General features: G+C 51.9%; 1 protein-coding gene across 9 annotated transcripts in view; it reads right to left on the reverse strand.

Annotated features, from left to right (window-relative positions):
* Positions 1–27,222, reverse strand: part of SLC39A11 (solute carrier family 39 member 11) — a 382,305-nt gene that overhangs the window by 2,064 nt on the left and 353,019 nt on the right. For all 9 annotated transcript variants that reach the window (XM_057501668.1, XM_057501669.1, XM_057501667.1 and 6 more), the window contains 2 exons: positions 2,820–2,918; positions 374–532 (listed from right to left, as the gene is read on the reverse strand). In XM_057501668.1, coding sequence (XP_057357651.1) covers positions 374–532; positions 2,820–2,918 — 258 coding nt within the window. The remainder of the gene's footprint in view (positions 1–373; positions 533–2,819; positions 2,919–27,222) is intronic.

The following is a 27,222-nucleotide window of genomic DNA, read 5'->3' on the forward strand; positions in this document are numbered from 1 at the left end:
CCCCAGTATCTGGCCTATAGCTGGACAATGAGAACATAGATGTCCCCTCTCCCCTCATTCCAGCCCCCCCAAAAGCTGAGAGATGGAGTGGTGGGGGTGTACAAAAATAATAGTCTGTTCATCAGGGGGCGGGGGAGGTGGTGGGCGTGTTCTGCTGCCTAAAATCGCCTGGTCTGTCTCTCTGCCCACATGCCCACCCCTCCTTTCTCTTTTTAGTTTCAGGAAGCACAGCTGAAGAGGGGCTGGGGGTGACCCCGGGAAGGGGCAGGGTGCAGTGGACGTAAAGAGAGGAATGGCAAATGAAGAAGGGCAGCTCTGGAGCTCGGGGTCTGGGCCGGGCCGGGGGCAGGCGAGGGAGGGCAAGCGCTCCGACCTGATCTGAGCTTCAGGGATGATGTCGTCCATGACCACATAGACCATGGCGCCAGCAGCAAAGGCCAAGGCGTAGGGCAGGATGGGCTCCACCAGCACCACGGCGAAGGCACCGAAGACCCCAGCTAGAGGCTCCACCATGCCGCTCAGCTGCCCGTACCTACGGAGAGAACAGAGACACGTGCCCCCGCGGGGATGCCAAGCAGACACACGGCATGTCGGAACTGTTGACTCAACTCTAGAAAACAGACACATTTTACGGCACATGGCGTCTGAGCACGGCAGTGTAAAAGCGCTTCGTTGTTTTTTTAACCACCTCGTGTGCTTCCCCAGCTCCCTGTTACACAGCTACAGTAGACGCCCCCCTCTCAGGTTCCTTTGGGAGTTTCAAAGTTTTCTACTTTCTTTTCAAAATAATAGCATTATTGACATATGAGTCACATTCCATACGGCACACCCATTTCACATATATCATTCGGTGGTTTTTGGTATAGTCACCAGGTTGTGCAACCATCACCACTATCTAATTCCAGATCATATTTGTCACCCCAAAAAAAGAAACTCCATAGCCATTAGCAGCCACTCCCCTATTCCTCCTTCCTCCCAGCCCCTGGTAACCACTAATCTACTTTTTGTCTCTATGGATTTACCTATTCTGGTATTTCATACAAAAGGAATCGTGCAATATGTGCTACTTTTGTGGCTTATTTCATTTAGCATAATGTTTTCAAGGTGCATCCACGTTGTAACACGTATTGGTACTTCATTCCTTTACGACTGAAGAGTACCTTACGGACACTCCATGTTATATATCCATTCATCGGCGGATGCCTGCCATGTCTTTTGATCACTAGAACAGGTTAGGAGTATTACGGACATTTCCCAAGAGCAGTTGTACCTGGTATGTCTGGGGGCTCAGGCGACAACTGCACCCCTTCTGAAGGAGCTGCAACCATCCACTTCTGCAGAGAACTGTGCGTATCAAGGGCCTGAATCCATCACGTTTGTATGCACCTGGCCACGTGTATATCAAGGGCCTATCCCCACTCTATGCCCCTCTTGGATTAAGGTGAGATTTCTCCTTTTAAAAAATCCCTTTGTTTGAGCTAGTGAGAGTGGGTCTCTGTGGCTTGAAATCACATGAGCTCTAATTAAAACAGGAGCCCACATGTGCACAGAGAAGTCAGAGCAGGAGATGATCTGGTACCTGAACCCACAGCTGAGCCCCATGGGCGAGACACACCTGCTGCCAGATGAATGCCCGAAGACAAGGAACTGGGAACATCGCTCCCACTGCCCCTTGCTGTGGGCATTTGGCAAGATACACTGCCTCAGAGCCTCAGTCCCTCCATCTGTAAAATGGGGGTAAGAGACACTTCCACGCCCAGCCTCCCCAGATTACAGGACAGGACTGTGAAGTCCACCCGCTCCCTGCTTCTCCCTGGCCAGGAGTAGACGGTTGGCACGGGAGGCACTGTTGGTGCTGGAGAATCCTCTAAGGGGCCACTGCCTCCTGACACCCATGCTTGTGTGCAAGGACCAGCGGGCTCTGTGGCTGTGTAGTGCGTACAATTCATGGCCTTGACTTTGTCAACCTCAGGAAAACCTGAGTTTGATGTCAAGTCCAGTCTAGAGCAGGAAGACAAAAAAGTTTGACCTCAGGGTCTGGACTTGGCCCACAAAGGCCCCATTCCCTCCCTTCCTTTCCCATGGTGCTTCTGCTGTAAGAAATGCCTGCCAGCTTTCAGGGTCATGGAACTCACATTTAAAAACCTCTAAGGCAGTCCTGCCCCTGCCCTCATCCAAATCCTCTATTCTGTAGACTCCAACAATGGAGAAAGAGATAATAGAGGGTAGAAATGAAATAATTTAAGTATGTGCAAGAACTTGTAAGTCATAAGGCCCTATAAAACGGGAGGCATTTTAAAACTGTTATTAGCAGTCCTTTAAAAGCTCTCAGCATACATTCTAGAGTAGTGATATTTTTAGCAAGAGGTATTCCGAGCATCAGAGCTCTGAGTTGAGGGGCAGAAGATTAGACCTCTAGTCTTGGAGTCACCACTGAATGGCCCAGGCCACGGTCCTCTCCTCGGAAAACTGGGGACTCACCTTACACGTTACTAAAAAGCAAAATTATGGAATAGATTTAGAAAGACCAGCACCGTCTCCCCAGACCCTGTTGACATAATCCTGGTCTTCGCACTGACAAGGGTATGCTAGGAGCTAATGCAATGACTCCTGGGGAAAGACTGTGGAAACACGAGGCTCCTCCCAGCCTCGGGGGGTGCAGGATTCAACCACATTGTTGGCGCTTTGCTAGAAGCTCCAGATTTGCCTCCAGGTCAGAAGAGGTTGTTCTGGAAGCAGCAGCCCATACGGAGGGCTGCTCTGAGCCTCACATCAGACACAACTCTGGCCTCTGATGGCCAGTGCTCTGAAGCGCTTACCAGAAGGCTCTCCAGGTGGAGAAGCCGGCTCCTCGTAAAGGGAGGCTGACGGCGAGGCCCTCCGGGAAATTCTGGATTCCAATTCCGATGGCTAAATTCCTGAAAGACCAAAAAGGCACACGCAGGTGGCCGTCAGGACCAAGCAGCCCCACACAGAGGAGCCCCGGCCTAGGCCCAGCTCCACCCTTTGGTGCAGGGATCCAGGTGAGACCTGGGACAGGTGGAGGTGGGGGAAAGGGAGGGCATGTGTGTGGGTGGAGAGCACAGGGGAGGGGGCGGTGACACGGACCTTCCACTCCTTCATGCTATCCTTGTCCCTGGGGACCCTCCATCTTTCTGGTGCTACCATGCAGCAGAGAATGTGCTGGCCGGGTGTTCATGACTTGTGTCCTGACACTTAGCTATGTGCACAATCACTTCACTTTGTATGCCTCAGATTCTTATGTATAACAGGGGGGGCTGCAAGGGGACGAGAACCCCTACCATGAAGGATTCCGTGTGAGCCGACGACGAATGCCTACAGAGTTCTGAGCACACATGAGGTGCTCAGTACATGTGGGTTTCCATTCTCGTACGGCATGGAGATGGATGTATCGGATTTTGTTGTGAAGTGACTTCAGAAATGGGACAAGGAAGCACTAACGCAGAATCCGACTTGGCTTCCCTGCAGACTCTGCGTGGGTCTGGCACGGACATTGTGCTCCTTTGGGCCCCTGTCATCCTCTCTCTTCCTGCCTCTGGGGGACACTGTGGGGCTGGGCTGTGTGAATCGGTCAGCTGGTCAGAGCCAAGCCTTGACAGCCTGCTTCACACACAGTCCAGGTGTTGATATAGAGCAGAGGGAGGGAGAAACAGCAGGAGCCAGGAGGAGATGCAGGACGTGACGCCAGGGGACCAGGCATGCATGTGAATTAAGAACCTTCATTACACACACTGCAAATTATCGCAAGTCAACTGAATGTCAACCTGCAAAGGAAGCAAAGGCACGATGTGAGAGAGACAGGGCTGGTCTGAACAATGGGGAGGCAGTTTCAGAGTGTCTCCCAGACGAGACTACCTTGGCGGGAGAGGTCCAGGGGCAGCCCCTCCGTGGAGGGCCCATCGCATCACCAAAGACCTCCAGGGTGTGAGAAGAGGATGTCACTGGGCAGGCAATGCTGGGCATGTGGCCAGAGGGAGTTGTGAATGGACAGACAGAAAAGGGAAACTCCACTGTCACTTGGCTTTCCAGGTAATTTGTTCACCATCTGTCCACCTTGCTGCCAAAAGGAATCCACCCATCGGCTCTGGACAGCCACCAGGGGTTCTTTACTAAAGGAAATATTCTGTTGCTTAAGGCTGACAGGGTCATTGACCTCCCTACGCCCCAGAAAAAGCAGTTCATAAGCTGAAGTGGATGGATAGGAAGACACCCGGCCGGCCCAGCCCGGGCTTGTCTGCAGAGGCCCATGGCCACATCACTCCGTGTCTGCTGACCTCTCCTGTGAGTCTGCCCAGATCCCTGACTCAGTTATCCAAGGCAGCGCTCTCCTTTTACCTCTTGGAGAGGGAGGGGCTCAGACACGCTCTGACACCATCTCATGGTCTAGGGGGCAGTGAACATTTTGTGAACAGGGCCAGATAGCAAATATTTTAGGCTTTGAGGACAATGGGGTCTCTTTTGGAACCATTCCACTCTGCCAATTGTTGTGGGAGAGCAGCTAATATGTGAACAAATGAGTGTGGCTGTGTTCCAATAAAACTTTATTTACAAAAACAGGTGGCAGGCCAGATTGGGCCTATGGGCTGAGTTGGCAGGCCTCTGCTCTCACACCTCAGCGGGTGGAGAAAGGTCCAACATAATGGAACCGAAGCCCCTGGGCCCCGAGTCCCCCATCCTTCCTCATGCCTCACCACCGTACATATAGCAGCTCAAGTTCTGGCTCTGCAGTCAGACTTCTTATGTTCAAATCCTGGGTCTGTGACTTACTGGCTGGGCTGCCCTCTACTTCACCAGCTGTAAAGTTCGAAGAAAACCTCCCCTCCCCCTCCCAGGGTTGCCAGGATGATTGATAACCCAGGATGGTCCCCCTAAAGCCCTGGGCACACAGGAGCTGCTATTCAGCAAGAACCTCATCAGCGTCTGGGGTGGGGTGGGGCTGGGCGTGATCACTGGGGTTTCAGTGTGAGCTGATGACGGAAGGCACCACGGAGAGCGGGACTGTAGGACAGTCCGTGTCACCGAGACTGACTTAGCTTCAAGAAGCGGAGCAGGGTCACAGCCTCTCCAGCCGTGGGGCCCTTCCAGTAATTCACAGATCCTCTCTGCAAGACGGGCTCAGAATACTTTCCACCCGGAATCAAAACTCACTCCTTTACAAAGCCCTGCTTCAGACAGATCTGGCTCGGAGGTTTGACTTGCACTCATGTGTGTTTGAAGCCCCATCAGCATGCACCTTTCTGCTCTTGCTGAACGCCAAGTGTGCCACCTCGGAGAAGAAGCACCAGGCGGGTGAAGGGCCTTCTGATGTGCTCCCTGTGCTGGTGGCTCAGCTCAGGTGCACAGAGTCTCCCGAGAGGCCTGAGCAATCGCTTCTGCTTCCTCTGGTCACCTCCACGCTCCATTCCTGCTGAGCCTCGGGAACTGGCTAGGCTCCCGATCCTCCCCTGGGCACACAGGGCACGAGAGTGGCAAGCCGGGTGCGTGGGGCACCTGGATGAGCTTGGACTTGACTGTTCTGCTGCTGAGCGGTAAGCCGTGGGGTCACTGCTGGGTAACCCTTAAGGATTTTCCCAGGCAGCTGGGTCTCAGAAGCACCTCCATAGGTGAGAGCTGGGGGGCAACTTTGCTCTGCACCTCCTCCAGGGAAGCCCAGATCTGTCCCAGTCTGAGCTAAGAGGATGAGATTAAGTGACATTAGGGCACAAAAAGAAACCTGGCTGGTGATTTTTTAGGAAAAAGCTGTTGTTCTGTTCCTTTGCTTTTTAAGTGTGTGCGTGTGTGTGTGTGTTGTGTGCGTGTCTGTGTGTGTAGCAATGGGTTCTGCTGGGCTGGCTTTTCCTTCCTCCTTTTCTGAGCTCCTAACCATCATTCTCCAGCCAGTCCACAGGGCACAAGTTCCCTTTCTTGCCTCAAAAGGCCGGAGGACAAACTCCTGTTCTGTTCAGGGACACTGACAAAAGCCACCCTCGGGGACTAGGTTCAGAATCACGGTTCAGAGTCTCTCTCCTCATCTCTAGGGTCCGAGGTAGAGGAATCCAGACCCACTTTGGGATCACCCTGTGGAGCCCTGCTCAAGTCATGGCGCCCTGACAAGCATGCTCCCACCAGCCCTGGGCAGAAATGCAACTTCTTCTAGAGGCTTCTGCCATCACTCTCATAGCCCACATGACCCTGAGCTCCTATTCCAGGTGCAGGGGGCATTTGAAATACATTTCTATTGAAGAAATGATCCATAAGGGTTCATCTGCTGATATTTCATTAGCCTCAGCCCTGCCTTCTCAGACAGACCCTCCGAGTGGTGATCCTTTTCCTTCAAACTTGCTCAGCATCCCCTTTTCACCTCCAAATGGATGAGGATACAACTAGCTTTCTTGACTTTTTGCAAGGCCCTGAATCCAAGGTCTCCTTCAACATGGAAGGTCGGTGTCCCACCAGTTCCTGTGTCCCTTCTCTGACATGGAAACAGCACTTTGGGGCCGGCTTGGTGTCCACTGCCATCACCTGTTCCCGTGTTCACAGGCAGGCACACGACTTACCCCAGCCTAACCACCAGTTGCCAGCCCAGTGCCACCAGCAAATCAGAGGTGGGGTTCCTCGTCCAAAGTCCTCACCACGCCACAGTACTGATCGCAGCCATCTGCCAGGCGGGCTGTGGAAGCCTCCGCCACATCCCGTCTGGGCGCCACCATCCTGATAAGCAGCACAGAAACCCCATTCTTCTGTCTCTGGCAAGCCATGTTACCTCAGCCCTCCCCGGCTCTGGCATGGGGCTTCCAGACCAACCAGGTGCCACACCCTCAGGATCCTGCCAGGCCGTTCTTAGCAAGGCACTACCTCGCTGGGCAATCATGGAATCTGTCCTGAGTGCCCTTGGGCTCCTCTGCCCCACGGCAGGGCTGGACCACAGCTTTCCTGCCCTTCTACCTTCATATAAGTCCCTTCTTAACTTGGCTCTGCTCTCCATGCACGTGGACACGCATGCACACACGCACATGCACACTAGCCTACCATGTTCCCCTGCCCCGCTCACTATGCTGTGCCTCTGTTCCATGTCAACTAGATAGGGGCGACCCAATGGAAGGGCTCAGCACCCCCCATGCCCTCTGTTGCACACTGCTGCTTGCACCAGCTCAGGATGGGAACCAAACACAGGGCTCTCAGCCCTAGCTACGCCAGGGAGCTCCAGTAAATGCAATGCCTGGGCCCTTCCCTCAGGGATGAGTAATTGGCATCGGGGCCTGGGGTCTGTAGATTTTAAGAACATGCTGAAGGTCCTGAGAACCACTGACCTAAGATGTTATCATAGGGGATGAAGATGAAGATAGTGCCTCTACGTCCACATGCCTCCTAGAGCCCGCCCCAGCTGTCTGACACCCAGCAAGGAGCACCACGGGGTGGCCCTGGCCGGGGACCAAGGACACCAGTGGCCACATGTGACCATGGCAGGCTATCTGCAGACTGGGTGCTTTCTTGCACACAACCTGAACTGGGGAGCTCTGGAGGGGATCCAGGGAAACAAACAGCAGGAGCCTCAAAGTGGAGGGTCACTGGGGTGATAGGATGAGCAACCCACATGATGGGGCTCATGTCTAGGGAGAAGGAGCAAAAAGGAACTGGGCTCAGGCTGGCAGGGCTGGCTCCTTGCAGCACGAGCTCACGGCTGCCTTTGGAGCAGTGGGGACCCAGGTGGATGGCTGGGATGGGAAACCGTGAATGAGGGAAAGGGCAGCCTGCTGGGGAACCTGGGCACGGAGGGAGTGCTGCTACCCTCCCTGCCTCCTGCCGCCCTGCTGAGAGTGTCCCACGTGGGGCCTGGCAGGCTATTCATGCCATCAGCGAACTAGGGGAGGTAAAGCCCGAGTGAGAGGTATCCTCTCCAGGACGGGCCGCGAAGATTTCAAGCAGGACTTTAAGCAAGGGGGAAGCCCAAACCCTTGCCCTGCGCAGACAAAGCTGCTGTCTCTGGGCTCTGCTCTCCAGGAGGGAACACAAAGACACCTTTACCGGCCTTGACCATGACCCAGTAGTGGCAGGGAGAGGAGGTGGGAATGCGGGGCTCTTTAAGGAAAGAAACCCAGGCTGTCCCCTGACTGCATCCCTTCCCTTAGGTGACAAGCCAAGCCTCATGGTGACCTGTCACCTGGGTCTGTTGGGGAGTAACAAGGGAGAGGATCTTGTAAGAAGGGCCAGGCAAGGCCATCCGTGGGGAGCAGGCAGGGGAGAAGAGGGGGAGGATGGCAGGATGGTTACAGCGGGAGGTCACTGGGGAGGGGGTAACTCCAGGGGGCTGGACTGCACCTGCGGGGTCAAGAGCAGCCCTGGGAGGCCTCTCCCGGGAAGGTGAGCCAGGTCTGTCCCAGAGGGGTGCCCCTGGGCAGCACCAGATTTGGCATGGAGCATGCAGCCATCTCTTTTCCTTTCCCTTAGGAATCTGATTCACCAGGAGGGGCAGACCCAGTCTAGCGTTAGGGGAAATGGGCTATTTTTAAAGTTCACTTCCTAGGACTTTGATTTTCGTTTTAATGCCACGGTGGAAGGGAGACTGTCCAGAAGGAAGAAAACCAAACATCACTTTCTTCTCTGACTTGGGGGAGGAGGTAAGTAGCAAGGGCTCGTCTGACCTCAGAGTTCCCTCATTAGCCGTTAAGCACTATTACAGATGCAGAATTCCCTGGATGCAGCTGGAGTTTTGGGGTGGGAATTGGGGTGCCCAACTGCCCTGGTTAGCCTGGGACTGGGAGGTTTCCTGGAAAGATGGACATCCAGTGCTGAAACCAGGAAGGTCCTGGGCTGCCTGGGATCAGCTGGTCACCTTTGGGAGCACCCGGAAACCTGGTAGGTGGCAGACGTTCAGGTGAGAACCTTAATTTGCTACAGAGGACGTACCCACAACCCTAGAGGCTGAGCAGATATTTTTTTTCTAAAAAGGCCCCATCCAGTACTTCAAATGGTTGAAAACAAGTTCCAACCACTCACTCTATGTGGGCCTCTTGTGTCCAAGTCTGCCCTGAGCTGGGGCACAGCACGGGCAGGAGTGATGGCCTCCCCGCAGTGACAGCAGCAGAGACCTTGCTCTCTGTCCGGGGCAGGGGCACCAAGGGGCATTTCAGGCTGTGTAGGGCCAGAAGGCAGCTGGAGAGCCCAAGGACCGGGGGACTTGATGGGGGTGGGGAAGGTGCTGGGCTCACTCACAAATACTGACCTCCCAGCAGGTCTAGGGGGCTGGGCCCATGAGGGGTGCACAGGAGGTGCAGGCCGGGAAAAGGGTGCCCATTCCCTGGATGCAAGGGCAGAAGCCAAGGGCCTGAGGGGGGCTTTTCCACTGCCTCTCAGTCCGTGCTCTCCCAGCCCTATAGAGGCAGATGGCCAGGCCTCTCGGTGTACTTGGCCCCTCCAGGCTGTGAGTTAGAAGGGCCTCCCTGCCCTTTTCCTCAAACACCACTAATCCCAAGAGGTGGGCAACAGGAATAAAGACCATCCCAGTGGGCAATTCCTTCTGCTTTTTCTTAGGGGCCTGGAGGCAGCCAGAGGCCTGACCCTGGGTCGCTGCAGAGGCTGCCCTCTCATCTCCTGCATCCTGTTCCTACTCAGCCTCCGGAGTTAGGGCCCCTGGAGGCCCCAGGTCCAACTCCTTCATTGTTAAGGCAGAAATCAAAGGCAAGGAGAAGCTCAAGGTCTTTGGAGGCAATGAGACAGTGGGTGGCCAAAGACACCTGGATGGGAACCCCCACCAGGTGCACCACCGTAACCCAGTGCAAGCTACGAGAGACTCGGCCTTCACTGTCTGTGAAACAGGCATAAATATCCCCCATCTGCAGGTTCTTCTGAGGATGGAGAATAATTGCTATGAAGTGTGGTCACAGCTCAGAACAGGGGCTCCTGACACGGTAGCTACTGAAAATCACCCCATTCCCTAACCTCACACAGATTTCTTCTCCAGCTCAGGCTCCTCAACCTTCTTGTCTCTCTGATCTCCTGGTCAGAAACGAGGCCAGAAATAGCAACTGACGGTCAGCTGGGAGCCACTTTTCAGGAGCAACTCCAGAATCTACCACCAAGCCCCGGCCACATGAGAGGTCTTATGTCACATACCCAGAATAAGGGTAGGAAGGGTCCCCATCTTCAAGGAGTTACAGTCTAACAGAGGCCAAGAGGCCCACACACAAATGACCACAAGACAGCACAGACCTGGCCGAAGACCACAGGAGAAGCACAAAACATGGCGAGAACGGTTCTGGCAGAGAAAGATGACTGGAGACAGAAAGTGACATAGGATGGGCTTTGAAGGATGGGATCCTTTCAACAGACAGAGATGGAGAAATGCCTTTCCTCCAGTTGGGAGGAAGGGAGTTCACAAAGGTGTGAGACGGTCAGGCAGAGCCAGATCTTCTCTCCGTTTCCTCGATTCAAAGCCAACACACAAACAAAAACAAAAAGTGCTCTGGAGTCTAAGCCCAGCTCTCCTAGACGTCGATCTTCCAAGAAGAGTTCCTGCGGACAGGAAAGCAGAGTCTGCTGCCTTTTGAGGGGAAACCTGAGTGTTTGATGCCCCCACCCCACCCCAGGCGTCTTTCCAAGGCAAAGGGTTGGGTCCATGTTAAGGGGCTCCACCCCACCTTCGGGCGCAGGGCCCTGAGCTGAAGGAGACACTTGGAGGGGGTGCCCTGACAGTCTGCCGATCAGCCACTGGCACTCAGACCTTTCCCTGAATGCCTCAGGCCTCGAGCTTGGGGCAAGCTTTCAGGGCGGGTTGTGTCAGCAACAAAGCTGTGCTGGGAGCAGCACAGAGCACTCCAGTCCCCTTGCAGCAACCTGCCGCGGAAACCAGCTCACCTTTCATCACCACGCCCATTGGAGGGAGCCTGAGGTCCTCGGGCTAGAGTAAAATGACGGTAATCACCCCCGCCATTTATGGAGTGTTACTAAGTGTCAGGCGTGGTTGTAAGCATTTTGCGTGTAGCAACATGCTTCGTTCTCTCAGCCCTCTCCTAAGTGTCCCTACCTTTAATATCCCCATTTTACGGATGAGAAACAGATGCACGAGGAGGTTAAGGGGCTTGTCTCCAAGGTTAGCCAGCTGCGAAGTGACAGTGGAGACTCTTACCCACCACCCTGTTTGCTTTGGGTCCTCTGGGCCTGGTGCAGACCCATCAAAACACCACAGAGAGAGACAGTTACCTGGGCCCAAATCCCCAGCAGAGGAGCAGGTGCTGCCTGAGGCCCACTTGGCTGATGTTCTGGTACATTCTGGGAGATAAGGAGAGCAGGCCGGATGGGCGAGATGTCAAGCAGAGGCTTCCAGGGGTAAAGGCGGTCAGAACATCTCATCTGCAGCAGGCTCTCAACCGTGCCACCACTGACCTTTGGACTGGATCATTCTCTGCTGTGGGGGCCTGGCCTGTGACTGGAGAACACCGAGCAGCATTCCGGGCCAGGAGCATCTCTTTCTAGTCATAACCAAAACTGTCTCCAGACTTGCAATCTCCTGCAGTGCCAAAGCACCCCTGGATGGGAACCACAGGCCTCGAGTACATTACAGTTTGGGTGAGCTTGCTGCCTCAGCAAATATCCAAGCACCAGAAACTGCTCAGACCGAGCAAGGACAACTTCTGCTCTCAGGCATCTCACTTGAGAATTTCTAGGCTCAGTGGAGATGAGCCTTCTACAGAGCTTAGCTGTAGCAAGAGAGATTCCTGGGATTCAAGGTAAACCAACCAGATGGCCGCCACTCCCTCATCTTGAAGGCAGGAGCTTTGGAACGTCAGAGTTGCCCAATTCCCAGGGCACCATGCACATTGCACTCTCTGTGAATGGCGCCCCCCAGAGTTGTGCAATGGGACATTCCTGCTTGAATCCCAAGCACAGATTCCTCGGCATATAGGATTGCTTCTGGGGGTTGGAGGCAAGGCGTCTGGGGGAGGCGGTAGACAGAGTCCTGGATTTCTCTGAGAACTGTGGTTGCAACCTGCGGCCTTGCTCTCCAGGCTATGTTCTCTGGCCTGCTGATTATGAAAGGAGAACGCATGTTCCTGACCAGCCCCACTTCACCCAGGCCTTCAGATCCTCCCATGCGCTCTGAGCATGTATGTTCTTGCGTGGCAGGCCCTTACATACTGTTTTGATTGTTATCGTCCTGCCCTGAAAGGCCTGATTGTTCAGGCTTGGCGATGACATGGATGACATCACCGGCTTTCCACCCAGGCTGCCGGTGGAGATGTTTGATGAGCCTGCAGGTGGGAAGGGGCTGGATGCCGCCTGCATGGCCGCCGGGCCCTACCTGCTCAGCCCAGCCGGTTCAGCATGCAGAGGCTCTTCCCCACCCCCTTCTTCCAGTTCGGGGAGGCTTATTGCCACAGGCTGGAAAGATGAGATGACCCATCCCTTCCCTTAAAGTCTGCCGCCCTCCCCAAAGAGGGCAGGGAAGTCAAGCCACATGGCAGGGTGTCTGAGGGTGAGTCAGGCCACCATTGTGCCCCTTTGCTTGCAGAAAAGTAGAGAGCCTTCAGGATCCCTAGAGGAATCTCTAACTTCCCAAGGGATACCCAGGGATCTTTACCTGCCAAGTCTCCCAGCAAATAAATCAACCCTATCCTTTGGCCAGGTACAGGCCACCTTAAAAAGCACCCAGGGCTGTATAACCAAGAACAATGTGTTTACACACTCATTGAAAGCCTAGGGGACATCACCCTAGCTCTATCTACAATAGCTACAAACTGGAAACTAAGCAAATGCCCATCAACAGAATGAATAAATAAAGTGCTCCATTCTCACAATGGAATACAGAACAGCAAAGTGAATGAATGATCGGCAGCCACAAACAATGGGCTGAGGCATCTCAGATACAACATTTTCAGTGAAAGAAACTAGACACAAAATAGTGAATGCCCTGTGATTTTGTTTACAGAAAGTCCCCACGGAGACAAAACTAAGCTATGCCTTCTTATCTACTAATTGAGATGAGGTGTCAATGCCAGATAGCAGCAATTTATTGGTGAATTCTCCTTAAAGTACTTGGACTTTTAAAAACAAGACATTGGATCAGACAATAAGGATTCTCTAAAGGTAGGAATTCAGGTCCTGGGTAAGGATGCGTTTCTCACTTTTGGGAAAAGAATAACTTCTCACTGCCTTTTAATAAAGATATTTACTGCAGCTGAATGTATGTGCAGGGACGAGCACGCATTGTAAGTGTTCTGCTTGCTGGATTTTCAGAAACCTGATGAATTTCATGAAACGCATACCCAGATTAAGAAACGGAACACTACCAGCATCCAGGAGCCCCCAAGCCTGGTCTCTGGCTTGGCCCTGCTGTGGCCCCGAGAGGTCACTACCTTCACGGCTGAGAGCGTACTGAAGTCATGCCTGCTTTTGCACATTCTAGAAATAGTTTAGTTGGCCATCCAAGACCACACTCAGGGGTCACGTGAGGGCCTGAAGGATGAACACTCATCTCCCTGGCCGATGGCCGTTTCCAGGCCTTAGATGTAGAGCTCTGCATCAGGGTTTTCCTCGAGGTACCTAAGTCTGGCCCTCTGGCATCTCCTTTCCCTCCAGCTTTTCTTCTGCAGGATACTTTAGTCTGTCCATCTGCAGGATCAACACATTAGGGGAGGGAGGCAATGGAAACACATCCTTCTCCAGCCCACAAAGTACCAGTGCAAACCACTAAAACACTGGCCAGCACTCTGCACTTTCTCCTACAGAGCTTCGAGACACTTCATAACATTTATTATTTCTTTCACTCAAGAGATATAAGTTGACCTTCCATTCTGCAGATATACTAACCAAGGTCTACAAAAGGGCGAGTGATAAACCTAAGAATGCAGCATGGGTCACCGGCACAGGGAACTGGGGTTGCGTCCCCCGCACTTCTCCAGGTCTCCCCTCTTACCATAAAACTGCAGAAGGCTGGGAGGAAGAGGGGCCAGGGGCAGCTTTGGGGAAGGAAGGCCACAAACCTCGATGTCATTCTGGGCTACTGTGTCACAGCTCACCTGTGCTCCCACAGGGAATCCTGTGGGATCTATCATCCAAACCTGTCCAGAGCCTGGCATTTTTCCCTCCATGCTACACCCAGGTGGGAGGCCCCCATCTCCTCCCTGGCCACAGCAGGGGCCTCCTAACTGGTCCCAACTCTCCCCTGCCCCCGACATTCTGTTCTCTGCACAACTGCTATGTCTACTTAGGCTGCTCCTCCGCTCAAAACTCTGCTGTGGCTCCCTATTTCACTTGGGGGCAGGGCCCAGGTCCTTGCCCTTGGCTTATAGTGACCTTCATGTTCCTGCCCTCTGCTCCCTCTCTGATTTCTGTACCTCTTCCCTTGCCTCCTTCTACTCTAGTTGTAGCTTCTATGCTCTCCAGCAAACACACTGTTCACTCCCACCTTAGGGCATCTCTACTGGAACATTCCTTCTCAGATATCTGTGGCTCACTTCTTCACCTCTTTCGAGGCTAGGTCATAAAATACATTTTGGCTTCTCTCTCTCCGTCTTGATGCTCACCAGCTCTAGGGGAAGCCAGCTGCCATGCTGTGGGACCCACAGGCATGTCACAGGATCCTCGAGCAGCCATATGGAGATGCTCATGTGACAAGGACCTGAGGCCTCCTGCCAGCAGCCGTGTCAGGGCGCCACCTTGGAAACGGATCCTCCAGCCCAGCCCAGCCTTCAGATGAGTGCAACGCTGGCTGCCTTCTTGGCTGCAACCTCAAGACAGACCGTGAGCAGGGCCCACTCGGCAAAGAGCTCTTGAATTCCTCACCCACAAAAAAATTGAGATAATGTTTCCTGGTTTGAGCCATAGAACTTTGCGCAATTTTGTTGGCAATAGTTAACTAATAGGTAATTCACTTCTCAGTGAGATCTACCCTTATCCCCTTATCAAAAATTATAAACCACCCAGAAATCACTCTCATTATCCCTTAACCCTAGTCTTATTTTTCTTCTCTTTTTTTTTCTTGATAACAATTCTTACCTTGTAATCTACCAGATAATGTACTAATTTTCTATGTTTCTGTTCATTCCCCCCCCCCCCATCTGACCTGGCATCAGAACAAGTCAGGAATCTGTTCACCCATGTGTCCCAAGCACCTAGAAAAGCACCAGGCGCACACGGATGAGGCAGACGTGCGTACAGATATGGGCCCGTACGTTCCAGCCAGGCCGGTGTCTTGTCCTCTCCCAGCTGCAGGTAATCAATCGGCAGCAAGCATGTCACAGATCCCTAGGCCTCAGAGTCTTCAGCTTTGAAGTAAGGAGGTTAATTGGGGTGACCCGTAGCTTTTTTCCAGATGCTAAGCTTTGTGCTCCCTACACAACGACGGTATTGTGGGTCCTCCAGATTCCAGAGGCTGCAGAGACGGGCCTCCGCCTTTGCCAAAGCTCATTTATTTCCTGTCCGTGTACATCTAGAAAGCCAAAACACAAAACCGGCACATTGTGCACATCTGGACAGCTTAAACCAATCGCTCCAAGAGGCGACTCCAAAACGGCGGCTCAGCGAAAACTGCAGCCCAGGCCACATGAGAGGGGTTGAAAGACTCCTTTCTTTTCCACCTGCAAAACAATCTTCTGGGCACGATCTTAAGAGGCTAAGTGCTCTGCTGCTGAATAACATGCGCGCTCAATAGCCTTCGCCTGCAGTCTCTGTCACACACTCTCTCTGCCTGGCTCCTGGCCAGTGTAAAACTTACGGAACAGGGATTTTCCCCCCCACTCCCTTGTTTAGAGCAAGCTATACCTTCACCTATCCTGGGGGCATGTGGCCCGAGTTCAAAGCTGAACACCACCTGCTCCTCCTCCTCGTTCAATGCACGCCTAGTGCAAACTGTACAGGGAGCTTTGAGCTCTGGGGAGAAACTGCTAGCTATTTGCATGCAGTTAGAATGTGCTCCCTCCCTTCCTCCCTCCATAGCTGGGAAGAGAAGGCTGCCTGTCAATAGGTAGTCTGTTGTCTGACAAGCAGCCTGGGTAAAGAGCAAATGAAATGAGTTTCAGAGGCTCTGAACTTTGGCTAGCAAAGATAAGCAGCACAGGGAGGGGCAGAGGCCTGCAGGGAAATGTGGGGTTCTACCCACTTGTAACTTCACAGCTGGTGATGACAAATGGCTGAGTGGCCAGGACAAGTCGAAGCATGGGGAGGTTACTAGCGAGCCTTTGAGTAAGGGTCCTGCACGCAGCAGGGGATGCTTGCAAGGAGCAAATGAAGGTGGGTGAGGATCTGGGGTAAGGGTGTCTGCCCATCCCTCATCATCACTCTTTTGGCTTCTTTTCTTTTATTTATTTTTTCTCTAGGCTTCTTTTAGAAGTGCAGGTGAAGAGGCGGGAGTAGGACACAGGCATGAGAGCCCTGAAGCCTGGCCCTGGACCCTCACATCAAACAGCAGCATCTCCCCAAGACTCAAAACTCTACATCGGGGAGACCAGTGCTCGCTGCTCTGAAGCCAAACAGCACTGAAAGCCCACAGCCCACTGGCTCTGCGCAGACCCAGCATGCAGAAAACCAGGCGAGATGCTGGGAAGAAATCTATCAAAAATAAATCTTTTCCTTCCTTGTCTTGTTTTGGGGCTTGCTTTCTAGCAAGGCTGGGGACTCAGAGCTTTGCGGCTGGGAAACGAATGTTTTCTTGGCTTCTCAGTATGGATAGCTGAGGGTGACTGCAAGATGCATGTCTGTGAAACTGGTGGCAAGGGGACAGGCTGGGGAGCATCAGAAGCCAGAAGGGTCTGTGCCTGCTGGCTGCACATGCTATTAATGGTACCAAGATGCTGAGCGCAGCGGCTACCCGATCAGAGCCGCTTCTTGCAGAAATGCCTGGTGCTGACACCAGAGGCGTCTGGCTAACAAACCACAGCAAGAGCACGGGTAGGGTTTACTAAGCCCCCACCCTGAGCCAGGTCCAGGGCTACGTGCTGTTCATGCATTTTCTCCTTTTGTTCTGGCAATCACCCAGTGCAGGAAATGTTATCAGCCATTTAATAGATGAAGAAACAGAGGCTTACGGAGGGTTAAATAGCTCTCTCAAGTTCATCACCCCATAAGTGGCACAGCCAAAATTTCAGCCCTGAAGGGCTTCACCCAAGGGTGCAGTGCTGGCCATCACACTCCTACATAAACACTGCAGAATGAGGGTGGGTCTTCCTGTAATCTCAGTTTATGAAGGGGAGCCTGTGTTATGTCAACCTTTCACACCATGAAGCCACCTCCTACCAATTTCCCACTGGGGGAGTCGGGGGTAGGGGGACATAACACAAACATTGCAAGAGATCCCTGTTTGTTTAAAATATTAATGTTGCTTGAACATCATTAAAAGAAAGAGGTTCCCAGTATTTCCAAACAATGGCTGGCATCTGACACACATCTGTTGTCATTTTCTCTCTTGACCAAGTGGGGGACTGGGAAGAATTCCTTGGCTATTATATGTAGATCTCAGTTGGCTCCAGTGGATGCCCCTGGGGGGCATTACCAAGGTGCCAGGAATCCCCAGCCTTCTTGGCGGGAGGAAGCCAATTAAACACTGGCCTCCCTGGCGTTGTACCCCCTCCCAAGGGTAATGAGCAGTCTGAGAAAAGGAATGACAGGTTCAGAGGGGAGGGCATAAGTAGGGGCTCAGGTCAGGCAGGACAGGAGCAGAAAGGAAAGCCCGGTGCCCGCTACACAGCTGAGAAAGCGCACTCTTGCCGACAGCTGCTGGCCCACACCTCAAGAGCCACTCAGACACACGTGGGCTTCAGAACCCATCACATTAGAGCTGAGATTTATGTGAACATGAGTTTGCAGAGATGGTCTCCTTCCCTACTGTATCCTATCAAAACCAGCCAGTTCTCTGGGCTCTTCAAACATATCACTGTGGCCCAAGCCAGAAAAGGGAAACAGGTCTCTCTGACAGGAGATTAAGGGGACAAGACAAGTGAGTGTGTCACCAAGCCAAACAAATAAAACAAATGACCACTCTATAAAGGACACTGAGAATGATTAGACAGACAAAAGGGATAATAGGGTCAACATATTAGGTTAATCAAGGTTAAATTCCTTGGGTAGGATAATCATGTTGAATTCATGAGGGCGAATGTCTATATTTTCTTTTTTTCCCTCAAAGTTAAATAGGTTGCTTTCCTCTAAGACTTCTCAAATAACTTAATATACAAATTCAATCATTCATCAAATATTTAGAGAGTCCCTACTATGTGCCAGATGGTGTGTATTTATTTTTACTTTTTATTTGGAAATAATTTTAGACTTAACAGAAAATTGCCAAAAAAAAGATATAGTACAGAGTTCCTGTGTTCCTCTCATCCAGATTCCCATATTGTTACCAACATAGTATAATGGTGAAAACCAGGAAGACAGTATTTTACATTAGCATAAAGATGGAACTGCCCCACCCCCACCCTTCCCACCCATCCCCCATGTGTAATCACTCTTCTTGGTTTCTGGTTTATCCTTCCTGCATCTTTGGTATAAATGAGCAGATCTATGTGCGTTCTATTCTTTTTTTACACAAATGGTAGTGTATTACAGATTCTCTTTTTCACTTTGCTTTTTTCACTTAGAAGTATGTCCTGGAAATCACTCCAGCTCACTCACAGAGCTCTCCCCTATTCCTGTTTACAGCTGCATACTACTGCATTATGTGGATATACCCTGTTCATTCAACTGCATTTAGGTTACTTCCAATCTTTTGCAATCATAAACAATGTTGCAATGAATAAATAACCTTGTGCATATATATTTTTTCATGTTCTTAGAGGTGTAGCTGCAGAGTAGGTTCATAAGAGCAGGGTTGCTGGATCAAAGGGGAAATGCGTATATGTAGTTTTGTTAGATGGATATGATATAGTACAGAGTTCATATACTCATGGGAGGTCAAAGAGGGACCCCAGCCCTTGGCCACCTTCTGAAGTCAAAATCCCAGATGGGTATCTCAATAGACATTCTGATAATAGTTTTTTCTGGGAGGGAGTGGGGGTTCCCAGGGCAAACTATAAATAGCCTGGGGGAATCACAATCTTCTAATACGGCACCTGGGAGGTAGATGCAATTAGTTAGCCCATTGAAAGTGCTGCAAATAGCATGTGGCACAGAGCAGGTGCTCAATAAATGCTAGCTTTTCTTTCATTATCATGATGATCAACCGCAGCGAGCAGAGGGGTTCACAGAGCAGGCCCAGGACTGCTCTCTTCAGGGAGTTCTGTTTTCAGGCTGGCCCTTGGCCGGGTCCTGGGGCCTTGGTAAGGGTGGCTCACTGTGCCCAAACTGTGCAAATGATACTGTTCATGCCGAACACCTGCCTCACCTCCAGGAGTCTGGGAATTTAGTAGGGAGGGTGGCAGGCAGAGGGTGCCTATGTGACCAGCCCCAGTACAGGCTCTGGGCACAGAGGCGCTAAGGGGCTCCCTTGGGTAGGTGATCTTCAGTGGTGTCACGAACTCACTACTGGGGGAACGAAGTGCATCCTGTGTGTCTCCACAGGGAAAGGACTTTGGGAAATGAATGGCTCGTTTCCTCCCAACTTTGCCCCTGTGCCTTCTCCCTTTGCCGAGTCAGCTTGTGTCCTTTCACTGTCACACACCTTAGCTTGCGTGTGACTGAATGCTGGCTCCTCTGAGCCCTGACAGTGAATCACCAAATCTGGGGCTGGGCTCGGGACCTCCAGCATAAAGTTAGCAGCAGTGACCGGGGTTGGTGACAGGTGGCTGGGCCTAAGGCAAGCAGCTCCCAGAACCCACCACATCCTAGGGGTGCAGCTGGAAGGCAGCCAGGGTTCCCGACCTTGGTGGGCTTGAAGCAGGGAGCTAAGGGCTGAGAGGGCCAGTGGGCTGGAAGAGACTCAACATAAAACCCAAGGCCAGAGGGCACCATGAGACCCCAGGGACCAACGACAGAGGCACATCTGAGATGATGCCCAACACTGAGTGGGCCCCGTGGCATCATGGGGGACCCATAAGGACCTGTACGGAGGAAGGGCCACACCTGACCAGACGCTCCCCTCTGAGCACTTGGCTCTCCTTTAGGGAAAAGGAGAAGGAGAAGGGTTCTCAGTGGCTTGTGTGTGTAACCTGAGCTGAGCAAATGTAAAACTAGAAGGGACAGTGAGCTTTAGGGGGCATGTGTTTTTCCATCTGGACAAATAAGGGCTAAGTTCATGGACAACAGCTGTTCTCACCTTGACAGCAGATCAGAATCACCTGGAGGGCTTGTTAAAACACAGTGCTGGGCCCACCCCCAGAGCAGCCAGTAGATCAGGGTGAAGCCTGAGAATTTACATTTTTAACAGGTGATGCCAATGCTACCAGGAGCCCTACTTTGAGAACCACTAATACAGGGAAACACAGTTAATGGCACAGTCAGAATGAATGGGCCTCTGCAGCTTAGGAGGAAGAATTATCTGCCCCAAACTGCATGGGCAATCCTAGGCTGTAAGAACCTCGTTAATCCACCTGCTGAGGCAGCAGCCTGGGCTGAGGGAAGGCTTGGGAGGAATGGCCGGCTCACCAAAAGCCCCAGCAAGCCTGTCTAGACTGAGCTCTGGGGAAATGCAACTGTGGCTGACTCCAGAACCTTCATTGAAGTGCACACACCCACCCTGTCTCAGGCATCTTTTCCATGCACACAGTTGTGGGGCATTGCAGCCAAAGTCAGGGTACAGGTGGGACCGTCTTTGCACCTGTCGGGTCCTGGCCCTGTGGGGGAATCTCCGGCCAGATGGGCATGAGTTCCAGCCTCCAGAAAAGGCTGCAGGCATCTGGCAAAGGGACAGTCCCTCCTAGTTCCTTAGATCAAGGGTTCTCAATTGGCCTCCCAGGGTACATTGGCCATATCTGGAGACATTTTTGTTGTTACAGATAGGGACAGGCTACTGACATCTAGTGCAAAGAAGCCAGGTGTGCAGCTCAACATCCACAAGGCACAGGACAGCTCCCGTGATGAAAAAGCATCTGTTTCGAAGTGTCAACAGTGTTGAGAGGCTGAGGACCCCTGCTCTCCACCCTGCATGGCGCACAGTGGGCACCACATACAGTAGGCACAGCATCGGCAAAGACTTGTGATATTGGGAAAATGAAGTTAAAAAGGGATCTGTTTCTGAACAGTCTTTAGTCATCCTCCTGAGAGGGTCTCAGGAACATGGAACAGCACAGCCTGAGGAGGGAGGAAAGGAAGGGGGCCCACTGAGGTCCCTCCCTGCCACTCGAGGCTGTAGCAGCATCACCACCTGCACTCCCAGCAGGGCCCCAGGCCCTCTCTGCTCCACCGAAAGGCCAACCTCAGTCTGGCCCCTTTTCCCTTTCGGTATCTCAGATCATATTCATAAACTAACACCTGTAAACAGAAGAAGGGACTGCAAATCTCAGTGGCATTCTTGGAATACAAAACATTCACATCTTTTTGAGCTCCCAGCAAATGTTCCTATAAAGCTGTCTTGTAAATGGCAGGCTGGGTGCCCGTTCAGCTCACAAAAGCCCATTTAACTCCTGTGTGAGCAGTTTGTGAGTATGTAAGTACCTCGCGGGTTGCGTAAAGCTTGTGGAGTAGTCCAGGCACTGAATCACCATTTAGAACATGGTTTTTTTTCCTATGGGAAAATACCTTCCCTCTGAACAGTGGAAAGGGAACAAGAAGGCACTAAGGGAAGGAGTGTGAAATGGGGGTGCAGGGCTGGAGGTATAGTTCTCAGGCTCAGAAACTCTGAACAAGAACATTCACCTACCATCGGTGTGATGATGACGTGCAATTTCAGGATCAATCAGTCCACGAATGACTGCTGACACCATGTGGAGGATACAACAAAGAATTGAGCTTGTGACGCAGAAGGGACAATTACCACCCCTCACATACCCCCAGGAATCCTCTTCTGCAGTGAAGGGCAAGAGCTGTGGGAACAGAAGAGGGACAAGCATGCCAGACCTTGGGCATCCTGAGGGCTTGGAGGGAAGCTGGACATGCAAAGCAATGGCCAACACACACAGAGCCCTGAGGCAGGAAGCTGCAGGAGGTGTTGGTCATGACTGGAGGTGGCTGAGTAATGGACAACGGCCTGATGCAAGGAGGGCTTAGCGGGTGCAGTAAGGGTATTTTTTTTAAAGATTGTGATAAAATTCACAAAGCGCAAAATTTGCCATCTGAACCATTTTTAAGTGTACAGTCAGTGGCATTAGTACATTCCTACATATGGACATCGCCACTATTTGTTCCAGAACATTTTCAACATGCAAAAGGAACCCCACTCTTCATTAGCTGTCATTTTCCATCCCCTTTTCCCTGCCATTGCTTGGCAACCGCTAATCCGCTTTCCATCTCCGTGGATTTGCTGACTCAGGATAGTGTATAAAGGGAATCGTACAAGATGAGATCTTCCGTTCAAGGTTCATCCGTATTGCATTGTGTATTGATACTTCACTCTTTTTCATGGCTGAGTACTTTTCTACTGTAGGGACAGACCACGTTTGGTTCATGCATTCATCCATGGATGGGCATTTGTTCAGCTGCTACCTTTTGGCTGTTGTGACCAGTGCCATATGAACGTGGGTGTACAGGCCTTTGTTTGAACACTTGTTTCAGTTACTGGGGGTCTACAGCAGGAGCAGAATTACTAAGGCACCTATTAAGGACTTGGTGCTTGTCTTGCGAGCAGCTGGAACCATTTAAGTAGGAGCCACATTCATGAGAATTGCATTTTTAAGCGTTCACTCTGGCTGGTGTGGGTGGACGGCAGGAGGAAGGCAGGAGTGACCAGGGCAGACATTAGTCCAGGTCAGAGAGACCAGATGAGGGTGGCAGGAGGACGCAGAGAAGTGGCGGACTGCCTGCATCAGCTTCCGAGCATAGCTGTGGGCATCTAGCCAGAAGCAGCCGAGAACCGTTTCCCCCTGAAATGACCAGCGAGTCAATAAGCAGAGCCTAATGCAGGCAAGACACGCGTGTCAAGCTGACTTTGAACTTCTTCCCAGCTGGACAGTGAAAAGCTCAGCATATTCCAAAAGTGTTTCATGGTCTCTTTGTGCTAAGGGCCCCCATGATGTCCGAGGGAACTTTCACTTCCAGACCTTGCCTGTAGCCTGGCTTGCAAGTTCAGCTCTGCCTCCAATTGCAAGGTGATTTCCACCCTAAAGGAAGCTGTTTATTCAAATGGAGCCTCAGCTATCTTCTTATCAGCCCCACTATTTATACAACTGCCTGACTTATGAGTCAATCTCAAGCACAAGGTAAAAGTTCAAATCTGAATGCTCTGAGACCTATAGCATTACCTTGAGGCACCTATTTAGTTAAAACAAAAACCAAACTGTCACAGAACCTCCCAGATCCTCTGCAGCGGACTGACACCTAGAAGAGGGACTCTTGCCCACAGAGTCTTCACAATGAGCTATTTCCATTCTGGTTCTGCATGGAGGGCAGTCCAGGAAGATGTGGGCTCAGACTCAAGAAGGCTTTGCTTCCAGCAAAATCTTTGGGTACTCTCCACATTCTAATTCACCACAGCAACTGTTGGCAAGAGATTCACTCTGACCTTCCTAGGTAGCTCGTTCTCAGTAGGTCCTGGTCGGCAGGAAGGAAGGATGGGCAGGTGCATGGGTAAAACAGACACTCCCATGGAAGAAAGAAGATCGCCGATGCCATGCTTGCTTTGGCTTTGCTGTTCCACTTCTTTGAGGCTGATCTGGGTAGTGATGAGGACAGAACTGGGTCAGTGGGGGATTTCACACCCAGCACTTGGCCCATAAAAGCTCCTTCCTCGGAGGGATTGATCTAGGAGAAAAGCCCATTTAGGTAAACACATAGCCGAGAAACCAGATGTAGCCGGTAGATTTGCTACTCGAGGACACGTCCCCCAAGACAGTCCCGAGAGTATCTGTGACTTTAGCACTTGCATTTTCCTAAGAAGTCTGACATCCAGTATTTCTCTCAGAGTTCTGGCAGCTTGGAGCTTGTCCCAGGCCGAAAGCAGGGGAGCACCCTGCCCTGCCTGGCCCTTCCCGCCACTTCCCATCTGACCGCTGCTGGCGGAGGGGCCCTGTAAGTCCCGGAGAAGCGCCATCTAAGAGCTTAGATTTCATAATCAAACTTTTGAGGGTAAATATTTGCAGTGACTCACTAGAGAGGTTTTCTGCTCTCATGCTGGCCCCCAAGGAGTCACGGAGTTATTTCCCGGGGCCTGTTAACAGCTTGAGATAATCCGCAGGCTACGTCTGAGAGTGGTTTTGTGAGGCTCCCCGGAGAGCTCATGAGTCAGAGACCGGGTTCCTTGACCCACTCCCCCGCCTGGGAAGCATCTGGGCTCACGGTTCCAGAGGTCAGCAGAACATTCATGGCGCCACATCCTGGTGGAGTCAGTGGTGCAAGTGTCCGGCTTGTGGCCTGGAGGCTCTGCCCGGGCTCGTGGGACAGGCAGACAATTTATGAGTGGAGTAACACATCATAAAAGTGAGTGGAAAACGCTGAGGGGCCAACAAGCCAGGGCAGAAGACATTTCTCTCCAACCAGGAAAGCTGACGGAGTCACCACCCCGGCTGGGGCAGGGCTGCACAGCCAGTCCTGACAACCACGGTCAAGGATAAGTCATGAGACGCCTCCAGACCCTACACAGCCACAGCCAGCCTCGGCTTCTGCAGCCTGGGCCCCTGTGGTTTGAATTCGTCAGCAGGTCTGCAGCACATGGGCTTGGCCCAGGTCACCTGGGGGCTGTGAGGACACATGAAGCTCATGAACCACATGGCTGTCACCCTGTGACCTCTGATTCCAGCTGCCCGGATTCAGGATGGGCCAGGCAAGGGATAGAAATGGTACAGTGCAAGAAAACAGCCTTCAATAAAGTGTACCAAATGGATATTCTTTCACTGAGACAAAAAATACTTGCTGAGCACTTCCTCTGTGCCACATGCCCTCAGGAGGAAGGGGATCAGACAGTAAAGAGGCGAGTGGAAAAGTAGGTGATCACAAAAGACTGTGATCAGTGCCGGGAAGAGCAAGGCCTTGGGGATCTGATGGGGAACTTGGCAGGGGGTGCTACTTAGAACAGGTGGTTAGAGATGGACTCTTTGGGGAAGGAGCAAGAATGAAGGCTTGTAGGCGGGCAAGCTCTCTGTGTGCTCAGGAAATTTGTAGAGGTCCTGCGTGGCTGGAGTCTACTGAGTGAGGGGGAGCATGAACTTGAACTTTATTCCAAATGCAGCGAACACCAAGAGCATTAATCTGGAGAACATGGCAAGATGGTCAGCTAGGGTTGAGAAATGACTTTGCAGCAGTGTGGGCAATGTTCTGATTTCCAACCTCTGGGTCAGATATATCGACAGTTGGATTTCTCAATTCCTGTCTCCAGGACCAACACCAGTTTCATTCAAGATACACTTAGGAGCTTTTAGTCTAATAAAGTGAAATTCCACATCCCCTCTTTGCTGTTTTGTAAACAGGGCATCTGCCTTTTTCCTAAGCTTGAATGAGTCTCCGCAACCCAGCTCTGTCCCTGGCAAGTTTTCTGTCTGATGCTGAGTTTCTCTAAGAGTGGAGCTTCATCTGACTGGCTCTTTGCCAACTGCCCCTGCTCAGAGAGCCCAGGGCCTCCTCCTGAACCATCTTCCAGCATCTAAGTCCTGCTATGTGGCTACAAAAGTCACCAAAGCTGACTGCAATCTGCCTGCACTTCCACAGAGAGCTTGAAGCAGGATCCTGCCATCGCCGTGCCCCACCTGCCTCTGGGACCTGCATCAACATTATCCTGGGCGGGTTCTTTCTGGTAAAGACCTGCCACCCCCCCGTGCTGCCCCCTTCCTCCCGGATCTGCCTGGCAGGTGGGGCTCCCTCTCAGCATCGGCACTGAGGTGCTTTGCAGGCAGGAAGTTGAGTCCCAGGGCCAGGCCTCTGCCCATCTCTCCTCCAGCTCTGCTGTGAGTGCCCAACTGTGGCCCAGAATATAACAACCTGGGAGATGCATTCAAGTTCACAAGGGGAGATAAAAAGCAGATGACAGCTGGCAGATTTCCCTACTGGATGGACCTAACTAGCAGTAAAGGCTTAGCTTGGGTTAGAATGTCATAAATCAGGAGCATTTCAGGGCCGCCACAGGTCATTTGGTCCAGCCCTCTGCCACTTGCCATTAAAGGAAGAGAGCGTGGTCCTAATCTGGCAGGCATTGCCTATGTTAGACGAGCAGGGCTTGTAAAGAAATAAACAGACTCTCAAAAGGCTTCTGGAATAGCTATTTCCCAGATTCATCAGGCTGGGGAATCCTTTTCTTCCAGGTGAAGCCTTGAGTAGGAGCACAACATTTAAAACAAATGAGAGCAAAGCCTGGCTCCCTGAGCCCACCAGTGAACTGCAGAGCTCGATGGGAGACAGCTTGAAAAACCACTTCTGAAAACTCAGGAGATTCTAAGCAGGGGAACCACCGAGCCCTGTGAGGACGATGTGGGGAAAGGGAAGGTCCACAATGCCAATAATAAGATAACAAAATAATGATGGGTTTTCACTGTTAACATCTTAAATATATTTTAGTTCATATACATATTAAAAATACTTTTCAGTAACGGCTACCTTTTACTAAGCAAGCATGTGCCCAGACTGAGCTAAAAGCTGTACATACTCTGTTGCGGAACTGCCAAAATCTTTGCCAAGCAGGTGTAATCATTCCAATTTTACACAAGCAGAAACCGAGGTTCTAAGAGACTAAGTAACATCCCCAAGACCTCACACCTCCTGGAGACCCACGATTTGAACCTGGGTGTGTTCCACACACAGCCAGTGGCATCAGAGAGAGAGAGAGAGGACTTCTTTGTGCCTGAGGATTGCATGACCCCAGTCGAAAGAGCCCAAGAGCTGGTTACAAACTGGGAAGACCCCAACAGCTTTGGAGACCCCAACAGCTTTGGAGGCTACTTGAGCTGACTGTCAAATTTTCTGGGCTGATTAGCACTGAACTTGAGGAAAGACAAGTGTGCTTTGAGCCACAGATCTCTCCCAGGCCTGCAGGGGCTTGTTTCCACTCTCTGAATGAGGAAGCTGTGCTTTGCAGGAGCCCAGCAGAACAAGAACAGATGCCTTCAGATGCCAGCATGAAGGGCCGAGGGGAAGTGCAAAGTATCCGCACTGTCAGAGATGGAAGCCAGGGCCAGGCTGTGAGAGGGCCCAGTGGCCAAGCATTGCTGTGAAAAAGGGAAGATGTTAATAGTTTCTGGGCAAACAATGTAACTTTTTAAACTGGAAACCCTGCAG

Source organism: Manis pentadactyla, chromosome 4, assembly GCF_030020395.1.
Source record: "Manis pentadactyla isolate mManPen7 chromosome 4, mManPen7.hap1, whole genome shotgun sequence".
Taxonomy (NCBI): domain Eukaryota; kingdom Metazoa; phylum Chordata; class Mammalia; order Pholidota; family Manidae; genus Manis; species Manis pentadactyla.